This window comes from Pelophylax lessonae (assembly GCF_965119305.1).
Source record: "Pelophylax lessonae genome assembly, chromosome: 8".
NCBI lineage: Eukaryota > Metazoa > Chordata > Amphibia > Anura > Ranidae > Pelophylax > Pelophylax lessonae.
In genome coordinates, this window is record NC_138775.1 from 160,984,043 (window position 1) to 160,997,117 (window position 13,075).

Here is a 13,075-nt window from a genome sequence, read left to right on the forward strand (position 1 = left end):
CTCTGTATTCACCTGAAAATTGAAGTACGCCACCTTCATGGCATTGTCTGCTTGGATCCAGATTGTATAAAACAGCTCAGAAATTCTGGGTGTTATCTTGGGAAATAAGACGCCAAAGACATCCAAGCCCATTGATATCAAGGATGTCTAGGGTGTCTAGGTCTCTTGCCTAGAATGATTCACTGGCTGGATGTGTCTTTCCTTGGGGATTCCTTAAAACAGGAAGAGAAGACTTCCTTGCTCGAAAGCCAGACCCCTGAGCCTCAGCAATAGGAAAAAAGGGAAATCACCTGACAAAAACATTGAGTCAACTTGTCCCCCAAAGAAAAAAGGCCTGTAAAGACCTGGGGCCTTTCATACGAAAGTGGAGATCCAGACAGCGTGAATCTAAGACCAGAGTGTGAAAAGTTATAAATGAGGAAAAGCACTCCATCCTAAGCTGTGGGTAGGGCCATGCCAATATTCCCAAGGTGAGTTTGTTTCAGTAATGATCTCTGAAGGCTCTGAACCTATCCAAATTTCTGGAATATCTGGAGGACCATGTCAGGTTGCTCGATAGAGTGTGCACCAATTATTCCCCATCGAAGGATCTCTCTATGAGAATATTTCAGGACAGCAATGAGGCTAGTACTGAGTTCAGCATCCTACTACACGAGGTGCTGACAAATGGACAAGGGGCAGAATCCGAGATTGGTAGTGCATGGGTCCAATAGCAAGGCACAGAAATTGCTTAAGGGATGGGAACATTAATTATCTTTTGATGCCCACCCAAGCCAGTCCTAGGCGAAGGGTGGCAATGCAAATTTGTATTTTTCGATTGAAAACTTGCATCTGAACCAAGTCCCTTAAAGCGGTTGTAAACCGCGGATGTTGTAAAAAAAAAAACCTGCAAGGCAAAGGCATAATGTGCTAGTATGCATCACATACTAGCATATTATGAAATACTCACCTTGGAGCGAAGCCCTCCAGCGCTGTACTGTCACAGCTGAGAGGGCTGACAAGTTCCCCCGTCTTTTGTCCGGGTTCACGCTCCGGCTATGTGATTGGCCAGAGCCAAAACGACGTCACTTCAACACATGCACGCAGGAGCCTTTGGTTTCAGCACAAAGCTCTGAAGTTCTGGCAAGGTATGCTGCACCTTCAGAGCATATGCACCAGTGATGTCACTGGCTGCATGCAGAGTGAATATCTCCTAAACGGTGCATGTTTAGGAGACATTCATTCTACCTACAGGTAAGCCTTATTATAGACTTACCTGTAGGTAAAAGTTACCAAGCAGGTTTTACTACCGCTTTAGGCTACAATATGCATACCAGGTAATGCCATCATGGGCTTTTGGATAGTGAACTGTTTGCCACCACAACTGGGGCAGAAATACCTTGACCCAGAAAATGTTCAGAGGATCTGCAGAGGCAACAAGTGGAGAAATTATGCTTAACAATTAAAATTAGAAAAAGACCATGCCATCCGTACTCTACTCTTCTTCCACTAGTAATGACAAGTGTTCAACTTCAGCTCTAAAGCCATTGACCTGGACTATCACAAAGAGAACCTATCCGTGGAAGGCCATGCAGTCTACTTCTCCTGGCTGAACAAAAGCTGTAGCAAGTTTCTAACCTAGAGCCTCCTCGGGTTTCTTACATGGCTCCTCTGGTTCTTCTCCACTCACGGTAAACTTACCTACCTAAAAGAAAAATGGTCAGCAGGAGCAAAGCCTAAGGTTGAACATAAAGTAGCAGCTTATTCTCGCCGTTCTTCCTTGCCAACTTGGCCTGCTCTCTGTTGAGGGAGGCTTTATGCAGTTTATAGCAACATTTTTGGAATGCAGCTTGAGTTATTCACAATAACTTGATTATGGTAACTTCACCCAGGTCCACAGCAATCCTTTGCAACTATGAATAGTAGGCAGGAGAGCACCTGTCTACCCCTTTAAGGCAATCCTGACACACTTTTTATCCTGTAAAGGCAACTTCTCCCAGGCTCACAGAAATCCTTTGCAGCTATGAATAGTGAGCAGAAGAGCTTCTGTCAGACTTTATAAGGCAATCTTGATATGTTATTTACTATGTAAATGCAGCTTCACCCAGGATTCACAGCAATTCCTTGCGGCTAAGCTAATGGGCTGGAAAGCTTCTGTCTGCCTCTTCGAGGCAGTCCTGACACACCCTTCAGGCCACAGTGTTGGCGTTTGCAGTATGGAAGTGGATTTTCTATACCTTGGATTGGATTTCTGGTGCTCCTCTCATGCATATTCCTGCCAGTGGGACAGGCTGGGCTCACTAACTGAGAGAGAGGGCAGTTAGCACCTGAATGCACTCTTTTAGCAGCAAAATACCTACCTGGTCTGAAGACTCTTACCTATAGGAGCCATGTGGATCTTTGTTATGCAGTGAGCTCATAGTGCGGGGAAGCTGGAACACTGACATTTAGTCAGGTATAATAATAATAATGTCACACCGAGACATGAACAATGACAAATATTTTCAGAAGGTAGCAGGAAAAGGCCCTTGACACAGGGTTTGTGGATATCGGCCTGCTGGCATGCAGTCCTATCCTGTGAATGCCCCATCTGTAAGCCGCTGGGTCTTTAAACCCATGTTCCACAACTCTTCTGCCTGCCTCCCACTCCTGGCAACCGTCTCATCTTGCTCACTTCCAAAATGGCTTCCAGACAGCCTTGCCCATCTCCAAGATGGCCACTAGGGTACTACTTACCCAAACCAAAGATGGCCCCCCTTATGAGATCTGTCCGCTTCACATGCTCAGCATAATGCATAATTCCCTTGAATGTAGACGCTTAGCTTTCTCTTCCACAGTTGCCACTAGAATGCATACTAGAACACGATGCAGCTGCAGCCCATCTGAGAAAAGATGTAACACACAACTTATGAGGCCATTCACAGATAGATAAAAAAAAAATTAGAAAACATACTTGTTTTAGTAATGTGGTGTTACAGCTTCATGGATCCACTCACTTCCTCCTTTCCCTGAATGAAAAGCTATGCCTCCTGGGATATGTGACGTGCATATCCCGGGAGGCATAACAGGCAGTGTGCCCGTCATTTGTCTAAGGAAAATGTCGTGCATGGGAATGTGATGCCAGACATTTTTACAAAAAAGCAAACAAAAAAAAATGGTGCATACTTCTGCAGAATGGGAGGAGGGGTGGAAAAGAAGGAACGTGTGGAAGAGGATGAAGGTCCGCTTTAAGTGTAATGGGGTTGGGGTTTATTACTTTAGGTTTTATTTTTTGCCTAATTGTTAAGTTAACATTGTTAAGTACGGGAAAGAACTACATCTTCAATATCCCTATTGCCATAGCTGATAATAAAGTTAAAGGCAGAGGCATAACTAGAACCTTTAGGGCCCCAGTTCAAGAAACCGTGATGGGCCCTCCTGACACCCCCCTTTTCATCCGAGCCCCAGGCTTCCAATTTTGTGAGGGCGTCCATGGACATCCTCCCAGAACCCTGCCTCCTAAGTGCCCACTGCAGTGTGCATCCAGTGCACTCTGTGACTGCTGTGTCCTTTGGATAATTACAGATAATGGTAAAGGGTCAATCACAGCAGCCCTTTACCATGTGATCAAGTGATCACATGTAACGAGACTTGCAGTTTATCAACAGTCCTTTCCTCCCACGCTGTGTCTGTCTGAGGAAAGGTGAGCCATTAAACGGCAAGAATGTCAGTGCATTGTTTACACTGATTGATAATCAGTGCCCTGATCATCACTGCAGCCTATCAGTGCTCATCAATGCCGCTTATTAGTGCTTTTAAATTCCACCTATTTGTGCTCATCAATGTAGCCTGTCAGTGCTCATCAAGGCCGGCTATCAGTGCCCATCAGTGCCACCTGTCAGTGCTCATCAATGCTGCCTATCAGTGCTCATCGATGCTGTCTATCAGGCTCAATGCCCATTAGTGTCACTTATCAGTGCTCATTATTGCCACCCATCAGTGCTCATCAATGCCCATCAGTGCCCATCAGTGCAGCCAATCAGTGCTCAATGCTCATCAGTGCCACCTATCAGTTCTCATAAATGTTGTCTATCAGTGCTCATCAATGCCCATCAGTGCTGCCTATCAGTGCCACCTATCCGTGCTCATCAATGCCGTCTATCAGTGTCCTTCAGTGCCACCTATCAGTGCTGCCTATCAGTGCTCAATGCCCATTAGTGCCACCAATCAGTGCTTATCAATGCCACCTATCAGTGCTCATCAATGTCGCCTAACAGTGCTCATCTGTGCCCATCAGTGCCACTGTTCAGTGCTCATCAATGCTGCTTATCAGTGCTCATCAATGCACATTAGTGTCGCCTATCAGTGCCCATCAATGATGCCTATCTGTACCCATCAATGCTGCCTATCAGTGTTCAATGCCTATCAGTGCTCATTAATGTTGTCTATTAGTGCTCATTAATGCCCATCAGTGCTGATTTTCAATGCTGCATAGCAGTGCTCATCAATGCCCATCAGTGCTGTCTATCAGTGCCACCTATTAGTGTTCATCAATGCCACCTATCAGTGTCCTTCAGTGCCACCTATCAGTGCTACCTATCAGTGCTCAATGCCCATAAGTGCCACCTATCAGTGCTCATCAAAGCCACCTATCAGTGCTCATCGATGCCCATCAGTGCTGCCTATCAGTGTCCATCAGTGCAGCCTATCAGTGCTCATCAATGCTGCCTATCAGTGCCCATCAGTGCAGCCTATCAGTGCTTAATGCCCATCAGTGCCACCTATCAGTGCTCATCAAAGTCACCTATTAGTGCTCTTTAATGCCCATCAGTGCCGCTTTTTAGCGCTCATCAATGCCGCCTATCAGTGCCCATCAGTTCCACCTATCAGTGCTAATCAATACCCCCTATCAGTGTCCATCAGTGCCATCTATCAGTACTGTCTATCATTGTTCAATGCCCATCAGTGCCACCTATCAGTGCAGCCTATCAGTGCTCAACAATCCAAGTTATCAGTGCCCATGAAGACAATGTGGGCTATGTGGGACTTTAAATGAGACACCGGCAGGTATGCCCAGCGTCTCCATCCCTGTATCGGAAAAAACAAATTGAAAAGGAGTAAAAGAGGTGCATGGAAGCCAGCCAGCCCCCAGTCTGATGTACTCACCCTCCAGTCTGCCACCAACCAAATAGACCTGTCTCGATATAAATAAAGAACACGGGTTTAGTTGACATGCATTTGCAAACGCATGTATAAGCTGCAGAGCCACGACACGGCACCCTGTTTTATCTGCAGCCCATGAATACCTCCTATCAGCCCTGCCTATCAGTGCTCATCAATACCACCTGTCTCCTCAGCAGGGCTTTGAGCTGAGAGCATTTCTCTCACATAGCTCAGAGCCGGCATTGACAGGTCCCCAACCTACCTTCCTTCTCCCTCTTACGGATGGGTGAGGAGACAGCCAATCTGATCCTCCCCCCCCCCCCACCTTTCTCCTGTGGGGGGGCTGTCATGTGCAGGGGAGATGAGGACACTGATGTAAGAAGGGAACTGTGTTGTGAAGGATCTGACGCATCACACAAATGTGTTTTAGACCTATTCAGAATTGTGATTTAGAATATTAATTCAATACACCTGTAAGATTGGAAATTACAGTGCTGATGTTAGTGTGAAAGTGAAAATGAAAGTGTGCTGTGACCATAGAGTTCCTTTAAGCAGTCTCCTGTATTTATAATGTCAGATAGGCCTAAAGGGAGAGGCAGAGGTTCTGCATGGCCACTGGCTGGAGCATACATAATTATATGGTATTTTTGGATACCTGCCTGTCTGAAGAAAATAATTCACTGTGTTGGTCAGTTTATGGAGGACAACGTCAGATAATGCCTCCAATGTTAAAAGAAACATCATGATGCTGGTGGTACCATACTTTTCTTCCAGTTCCTGTTTATATGGCAGTTGCTTATGTTCACATGAACTGCAGTATAGCGCAGTCATGAATGCTATATAGTTTGATGCTATATGGCTCCCACTTCTGTCAATCAAATGCTGTGATGAGGGAGCAGGGGGTGGGTCAGAGTCAACCGGTATGTGTCAGTAGACACAGAATGGGCAGCTCTGGAGTGAGCATGCATGGGTGCCCCCACCAAAAATGTCTTTCCCTGGGGGCACTAGCTGAAGAGGAGGGGCCTGAAACGGCGGCAGAGGACCCCAGAAAAGGAGGATGACTTGTTGTTTATTTTAGTTTAAAAAAAATTAAGGTTTAATATCACTTTAATGTGTTTAATGTGTAAATGTTTGCCATTATACTTACATATTTCCTATATTTTTTACAGCCAAACTATGTCCGCCAGTGGTGGATGACAGTGTAAGAGTTTTGTCTACTGTGTATGATGATGAATATACAGCAGGTCATGTAATAAAGCTGGAGTGCAAAAATCCAAATAAGAAACTTAATGGGCCATCTCAGATTTACTGCACATCCAATGGAACTTGGAATGTAGTTCCACCAACATGCAGAGGTATGTAAGAACAGCTGTAATTGTTTCTGATTCAGATATTTGGAAATAAACACCATAAGTTTGCACATTGGAAATCATGACAATGAGTACTTTTATAAGTTCTTGGACCCCTTGATAATGTCCAATTGAAAGAAATGCATTGGGGCAGAGATTCAGGTACTGATGTCACGCTTCTGCGTGATCCCAGGTCGGCAGCGGTTTTCCTTGTGAGTTTTATTAGATTCACTGTCCTTTACTGCATTCGGGCTGTTTTATGCTAAATGAAACCTACGACACTATTGCAATTTTCTTCTGGCTCCTGGTGCGCTTTATTTACCCTCATTTGGAAGCACAAGAGAAGATGTCATTGAAGCTTACATGCCGCAGTGGTTCCTGTGAGACCTCTATGTTTGCTTGGGCACATATGCTGCTGTAATGGTAGCCATTCGCTTTGGTGGGTTTTGAATTCACTTAATGTATCTACATCAACACTGATGTTGTTATACCATGTACCTTTTTTCACTAACTATACACTTTCTGGGACTTTACTCTGCGATTATTGGACTTTATATTTTGGCACTATTTATTTACATTTATTTACATGTTATTTAATACTTTCTATTGAATTTTACTCATTCAATTTTTTAAAGGTGCTACACTATTCTCACATTTGTGATTTGAGTATTTTTCTAGATGTGGCTGAACCAGAGTTTTATAAAGAGGTAGAATTATAGCCTTATATCTTGAGTAAATACTCTTTTTAATGCATGCTAATAGTCTGGTAGCCTTACTTATGCAGCTTGGCATTGCATGATATTGCTGAGCCTGTGATCTACTATGACCCCCAGATCCTTTTGCATCTTTGATTCCCTCCAAAGGTTCTCCCCCTAGCGAGTAGCTCGCATTCATATTTTTATGAATGAATTACTTTACATTTTTCAATATTGAACCTTATTGGCCATGTAGCTGCCCGCCCCTCTAAGGTCTTCTTGTCAATTTGCTATATCTTGTTGTGAAGTTATTGTTCTGCTTGCTTTGTATCATCAGTAAACACTGAGATTGAACTATTTATACCAGCCGGTATATCATTTATGAAGGTAGAATTTGTCTCAGAACTAAGCCTTGGGGTTCCCCACTATTTACAGTACCTTCAGACCATTCAGTAGATACGTTGCTTATCACCACCCTCTGGACGTGCTCATGTAGTCAGTTTTCTTTTCAGCTACATACACCATCATCTTTCCAACAGACTTCAAATGGTAAATAAAGCATTTATGTGAAGCTGTATCAAATGTTTTAACCAAATCCAGATACCCCACATGCACATGTCTTCCTCTATCAAGAACAGTTTGGTCTGGCAAGAACTATCCTTAATAAATCAATGCTGGTAACTATTGATATCATATTTGTCTGCAAATTCTTGGAACTTATCTGCCAATGTCTGTCAGATTTTGCAGACACTGTAGAGGACAGATCGTCAATCTCATGCAGTCAGCACTGGAGCTAACCCACTGCTGGGAGTATCTGGTCCTTTTTCTGGATGCAGTACAGTCCAGGTTTTTTTTCCACGTGGACCAGATGTGGGCCCTCAACTCCCATAGTCAAGCCTTGCAATCCAGGAGAGGCCACACCTTTCTCTTTTGCATGCGGGTCTTGATCCTGATGGTAACCTCCTTTGAGGTAGTAACTGAAACTCAACATTTGCAACTGAACATTCTGGCTGCGTGGGACAAGCAGGTTCAGTGTCTAGATTGTCCCATGTATCCAAATTGCAAAATCATGCTTGCTCTGAGATCCTTGATGTCTTCTGGATCTGCACTTGGTTGTCGACGGATGCGCAATTTCTGATCGCAGTTACAGGAATGACAGTGATTTGGTTGTCCTTGTAACACTAGACTTCTCGACTCAAGCCACCTGACCAGGATTCAGTTAGAAAATGTCACAACACACATCAACTATCAAGGGGCCAAAAAAGAGAAGAGGGCCACCTTCTAGCTCAGGCAGATTTCCACGTTCCAGCCTTGTTCACATTCCAGGTGTGGAAGATTGGCAGTAAGACTTTCTCACTTTTGGGCGTCTGGTTCCAGGACAATTTTCTGTTTACCCAGCGGTGTTTCAAAGCCTTTTTTACAGGTAGAGAACACCAACAAGGATCTTTTGGCATCCAGTTTCAACAAAACTAGTAAGGTTTTTTCCAGGACCAGGGATCCTTAAACCTTTGCGTCCATTGAAACTAATAGAGTGCAGGTTGCAGAATGTGTAAAGGTTTGGGCATTCATCTAAAAAGCCAAGGTTCAGTCTGAACCTGTGGTCGGACCGAAAATTAGGCTCATCACTATTCTCCTTTTCAAAATTGTGCCAAGTATAGTACCTAAATAGTGTGTATGGAGTCAGTACAATATTTTACCAAACTGCACATACATTACATCATTACTCTTGAATGTTCTTTTATTTCTAATAAATGCTGCCTGGTATCTTTCATTTTCAAAATGTGACTAAGAAAATGTATGACCTGGGGTCCATCTGTGAAACCATGGCCTAGCATAAGCTTCTTACATAGTGTGCCTGGGGTAAGTACAATATGTCTTTTTCTGTTAGGAAATACACTACTTTTGGATTCTTTGATTATTAACCACACTGATTTCTCCCTATAAAATTGCAGGCATCTCAAAGTACTTAAGTATGGTGTATACAGTCATTGAAATATATTTTGGCTGTGTTATGTGTCAACTACTTGACTTGTATTGTGATTTCTTGATTAAAAGCTGCCTGGTGTCTTCATTTGAAACTACAACCTGATAAAAGTGCTTACATACTGTTTACGGAGTCAGTAAAATATTTCTGGCTTTTTCTGTTAACCAATTAAGGACAGCCCTATAGCAGATTTAGTGGTTTAGTGGTGAATTGGCGCAAGAAGAGGTCTAAAAAAAGTCTGGTCCTGGGGACCCGGGGGAGGGGGGAAGGGGGAAGGGAAACACCAGGGATAGGGGGACCCCCAAACAGTTCAGGGGGTAGCTGTCCACTGTAGTGGCTGCCGGCGGAAGAGACAGAAGGGATCTCTGGGGGGAGACAAGAGGGAAGACAGCGCAGCGCCTTCTAAGAGCAGCAAGACATTTATTGAAGTATGTGCAGCAGTATTACACTCACATTTAGTCGGTGAATAAGATGCAGTTAGTCAATTAATGTTGATCATCAGGAGCATACCTGCCAACTGTCCCGTTTTTCCCGGTACAATCCCGGCAAATAGGAGCCTGTCCCGGGTATTTTACAGTGTCCCTGTTAATCAAATTTTTTTTTTTTTTTAAGTTTGTGCCACACAGTGTCGCTCTCACCCCAGCTAGGAGTTGTAGTTCTGGCAGCAGGTTGTCTCTCTCTCTGTGCCCACTCACTCTTCCCGCCTGTCGCAAATTTAACGCGTCACCGAAGGCAGGGTGTCAGCATGGTGCACTTTCCAAAATCCGCCAGCAGGGGGAGGCAGAGCACCTTCCGACAAGCTGGAGGCCTCACACTCCATTAATTACTACTATCAATAATGTTTTTTTATAGATATAATTTATACACCTGTTAATTGATACATATATATATAACGGAAAATTGAATACTCACCTTTCCGTAATTTTCCTTTCCTGGTGCCTATCCATGGCAGCATACATATGGTGGTTGCTCCGCCCTCAACCAACCCACAGGACCTCCTTAACTCTATAAAAGTAAGAACTGCCCCCCCCCCCCCTACGCCATTCTTGTAACTAGACTCAAAAATGCAGATTACGTAAAGGGAGGGCGTATGCTGCCATGGATAGGCACCAGGAAAGAAAATTACGGAAAGGTGAGTATTCAATTTTCCATTTTCCTGGTGCCTCCATGGCAGCATACATATGGTAAATAACTCGCTGATAGGGAGGGATACTGCACAGAAATATAGTTTATTAGGATTCACAAAACCGCCAATTGCAGCGCTTTCTTCCCAAAATCACAGGAAGTTAGAGCAGCTGGATCCAGGCTATAATGGACCATGAAGGTATTAAATGAGGACCAACTGGCTGCACGACAAATTGTTTCCGGAGAGACATGTGCTAGAGCTGCCCAAGAAGAGGCTATCCCCCGCGTAGAGTGAGCATTGATTGCTTTAGGCACTGGAAGCCCGCTAGCCCGATAAGCCCTTTGAATCAGACGTACGATCCAGCTTGCGATAGTTCTTTTTGATGCTGCCAAGCCCTTTCTACCTCCGTTTGGAATGATAAATAGGCGTTGCTCCCTACGAAAAGATTGCGTTAAATCAATGTACCGACGTAGAGTTCTTGCAACGTCCAGTTCATGCAACTTTGATGTAGCCGGATCTTCCTCAAAGGTTGGGAGAACCCATTCCTGATTAAAGTGGTAGGTAGTTGGCACCTTAGGTATGAATTGATGGATTGGTCGTAGGACAACCCTATCTGGGAAGAACGTAATATATGGATCTTGAGCACCCAAGGCTTGAATTTCAGAAACCCTACGGCCTGAAGTGACCGCTACTAGGAAAACTGCTTTAAGAGTAACATCCTCCAGAGAACAGTCCTCAGTAGGAGCAAATGGCGGTGCTGCTAGAATATCCAGCACCAAGGGTAAATCCCACTTCGGGTACAATGTTTTCCTAGGTGGTCTTAACCTCAGTACTGCCTTCATAAACCGCTCTACCAAAGGATGTAAGGCCCATCTGATGTCTGTCAGAGCTGATAAGGCTGAAACTTGCACTTTAAGGGTATTGAGCCCCAAACCTACATCCAGACCTTTCTGTAGAAACAGTAGAACATCCTGCACAGCTGGCTTCAATGGATTAAACTTGTTAGATTCGGCAACTTCTGAAAACTTCTGCCATACTCTGTAGTAGGAGCTATTAGTGGACGATTTTCTGGCTTGGAGCAACGTCTGGGTTACCTCATGAGAGCAACCTAACTCCTCCAACCTCTTCCTTTCAACTTCCAGGCCCTCAGATCCAGGATTTCTGAATGTGGGTGGATGTAGTCCCCCTGAGACAGGAGACCGGGAATCTTCGGAAGGACTAGAGGGTTGCAAACAGACAGCTGGGTCAACAGCGTGAACCAAGGCCTTTTCGAGCAATAGGGAATCACCGCCAGGATGGTCACCTCCTCCCCTGTTAGGCGTTGAAGGAATCTGAGAATCAGAGGGGTAGGAGGGAACGCATACCCGACTCGGAAGGGCCACGGTTGAACTAAGGCATCTACTCCTGCTGAATTCTGGGCAGGGTATCTTGTGAAAAAACGAGGTGCCTTGGCATTCTGGGGGGATGCAAATAGGTCCCACTGAGGACTGCCCCAGTGTTGACAGATCCACCGAAACACACAGTTGTCCAGGGACCACTCGTTGTTGTTGATGAATTCCCTGGACAGGAGATCCGCCAAATGATTCTGGGAGGCTGGCAGATACGCTGCTCGGAGGTTTACAAGGTTCTCCTCGGCCCATGCTAAGATCGGGGCCACTTCGCGTGACAATGACCTGCTGTGGGTCCCCCCTTGGTTCTGGACGTAGGCTACCGCCGCCCTGTTGTCCATACGTAACAGGAGGGAGTTGCCCGCGAGATGAGGTGCCAAGTGCGATATAGCTTCCCAAGCTGCCCTCAGCTCCAGAATGTTTGATACTACATCCTCCGCATCGAACTGCCATCTTCCTTGGATCAACTGGTCCCTGAAGTGTTCCCCCCAGCCCAACCAACTTGCATCGGTTGTAAGCATGATCCATGAGATGGGGCCAAGATGGCAATGATTTTGAAGGTTGGGCAGCTTCGTCCACCACCATAGGCTGGACTTCATTGATACCGTGATCAACACCTCCTGGGAAAGGGACCTCCTTCTCCACTGGGATAGAAACCCCTGTTGAAAAGCACGGAGATGCCAGCGGGCCCACTTTACCATCGGGATACATGAGGAAAAGGTTCTGAGGAGACTCAGACACTCCAATGCTGACATGGCTTTGCTCGCCAGTGCCTTCTTCACCTTCCCTGTGATTATAGGAATCTTCTCGGGTGGCAGTGACACTGCCCTCCTCCGTGTGTCGAACAGTGCCCCTAAGTATATCATCTTTTGGGCTGGAGTAAGCTGGCTCTTCGAGTGATTGATTAGCCATCCGTACCTCATCGGTGTGTCCAAGACTTGTTGAACATGGATCTTTAGGAGTTCTTTGTCCTGCGACAGGATGAAAATGTCGTCTAGATAATGTAAGACACGGACCCCCTTCTCCCGGAGGGGTGCCAGCATTGCCACCAACACTTTGGTGAAGGTTCTGGGGGCTGTGGATATGCCGAAAGGCAAACACTGGAATTGTAGGTGAAGTTCCCCTATCTTGAACCTTAGGAATGACTGGAAGTCGTGAAGTATTGGTATATGTAGATACGCATCCTGAAGGTCTATAGAGACCATCCAGTCGCCTGGTTGCACAGTTAGGATGACCGTGTTTAGGGATTCCATCTTGAACCGCTCGAGGCGGATAAACTTGTTCAACCGCTTCAGATCTAGAACTGGCCTCCATCCTCCCGCCTTTTTGCGTACCAAGAAGACTGGGGAATAAAAGCCTAAGAATCTTTCTGACTCCGGCACTGGTACCACTGCCTGCTGATGAATTAGCGT

The 13,075-nt window shown here is 45.3% G+C and overlaps 1 protein-coding gene across 1 annotated transcript in view; it reads left to right on the top strand.

Moving 5' to 3' along the window:
- LOC309562078 (complement factor H-like) overlaps nt 1-13,075 on the top strand; it is a 194,258-nt gene that overhangs the window by 107,126 nt on the left and 74,057 nt on the right. Inside the window, exon 7 of the mRNA XM_082266195.1 lies at nt 6,291-6,365. Within this exon, the coding sequence (XP_082122321.1) occupies nt 6,291-6,365 (75 nt within the window). The remainder of the gene's footprint in view (nt 1-6,290; nt 6,366-13,075) is intronic.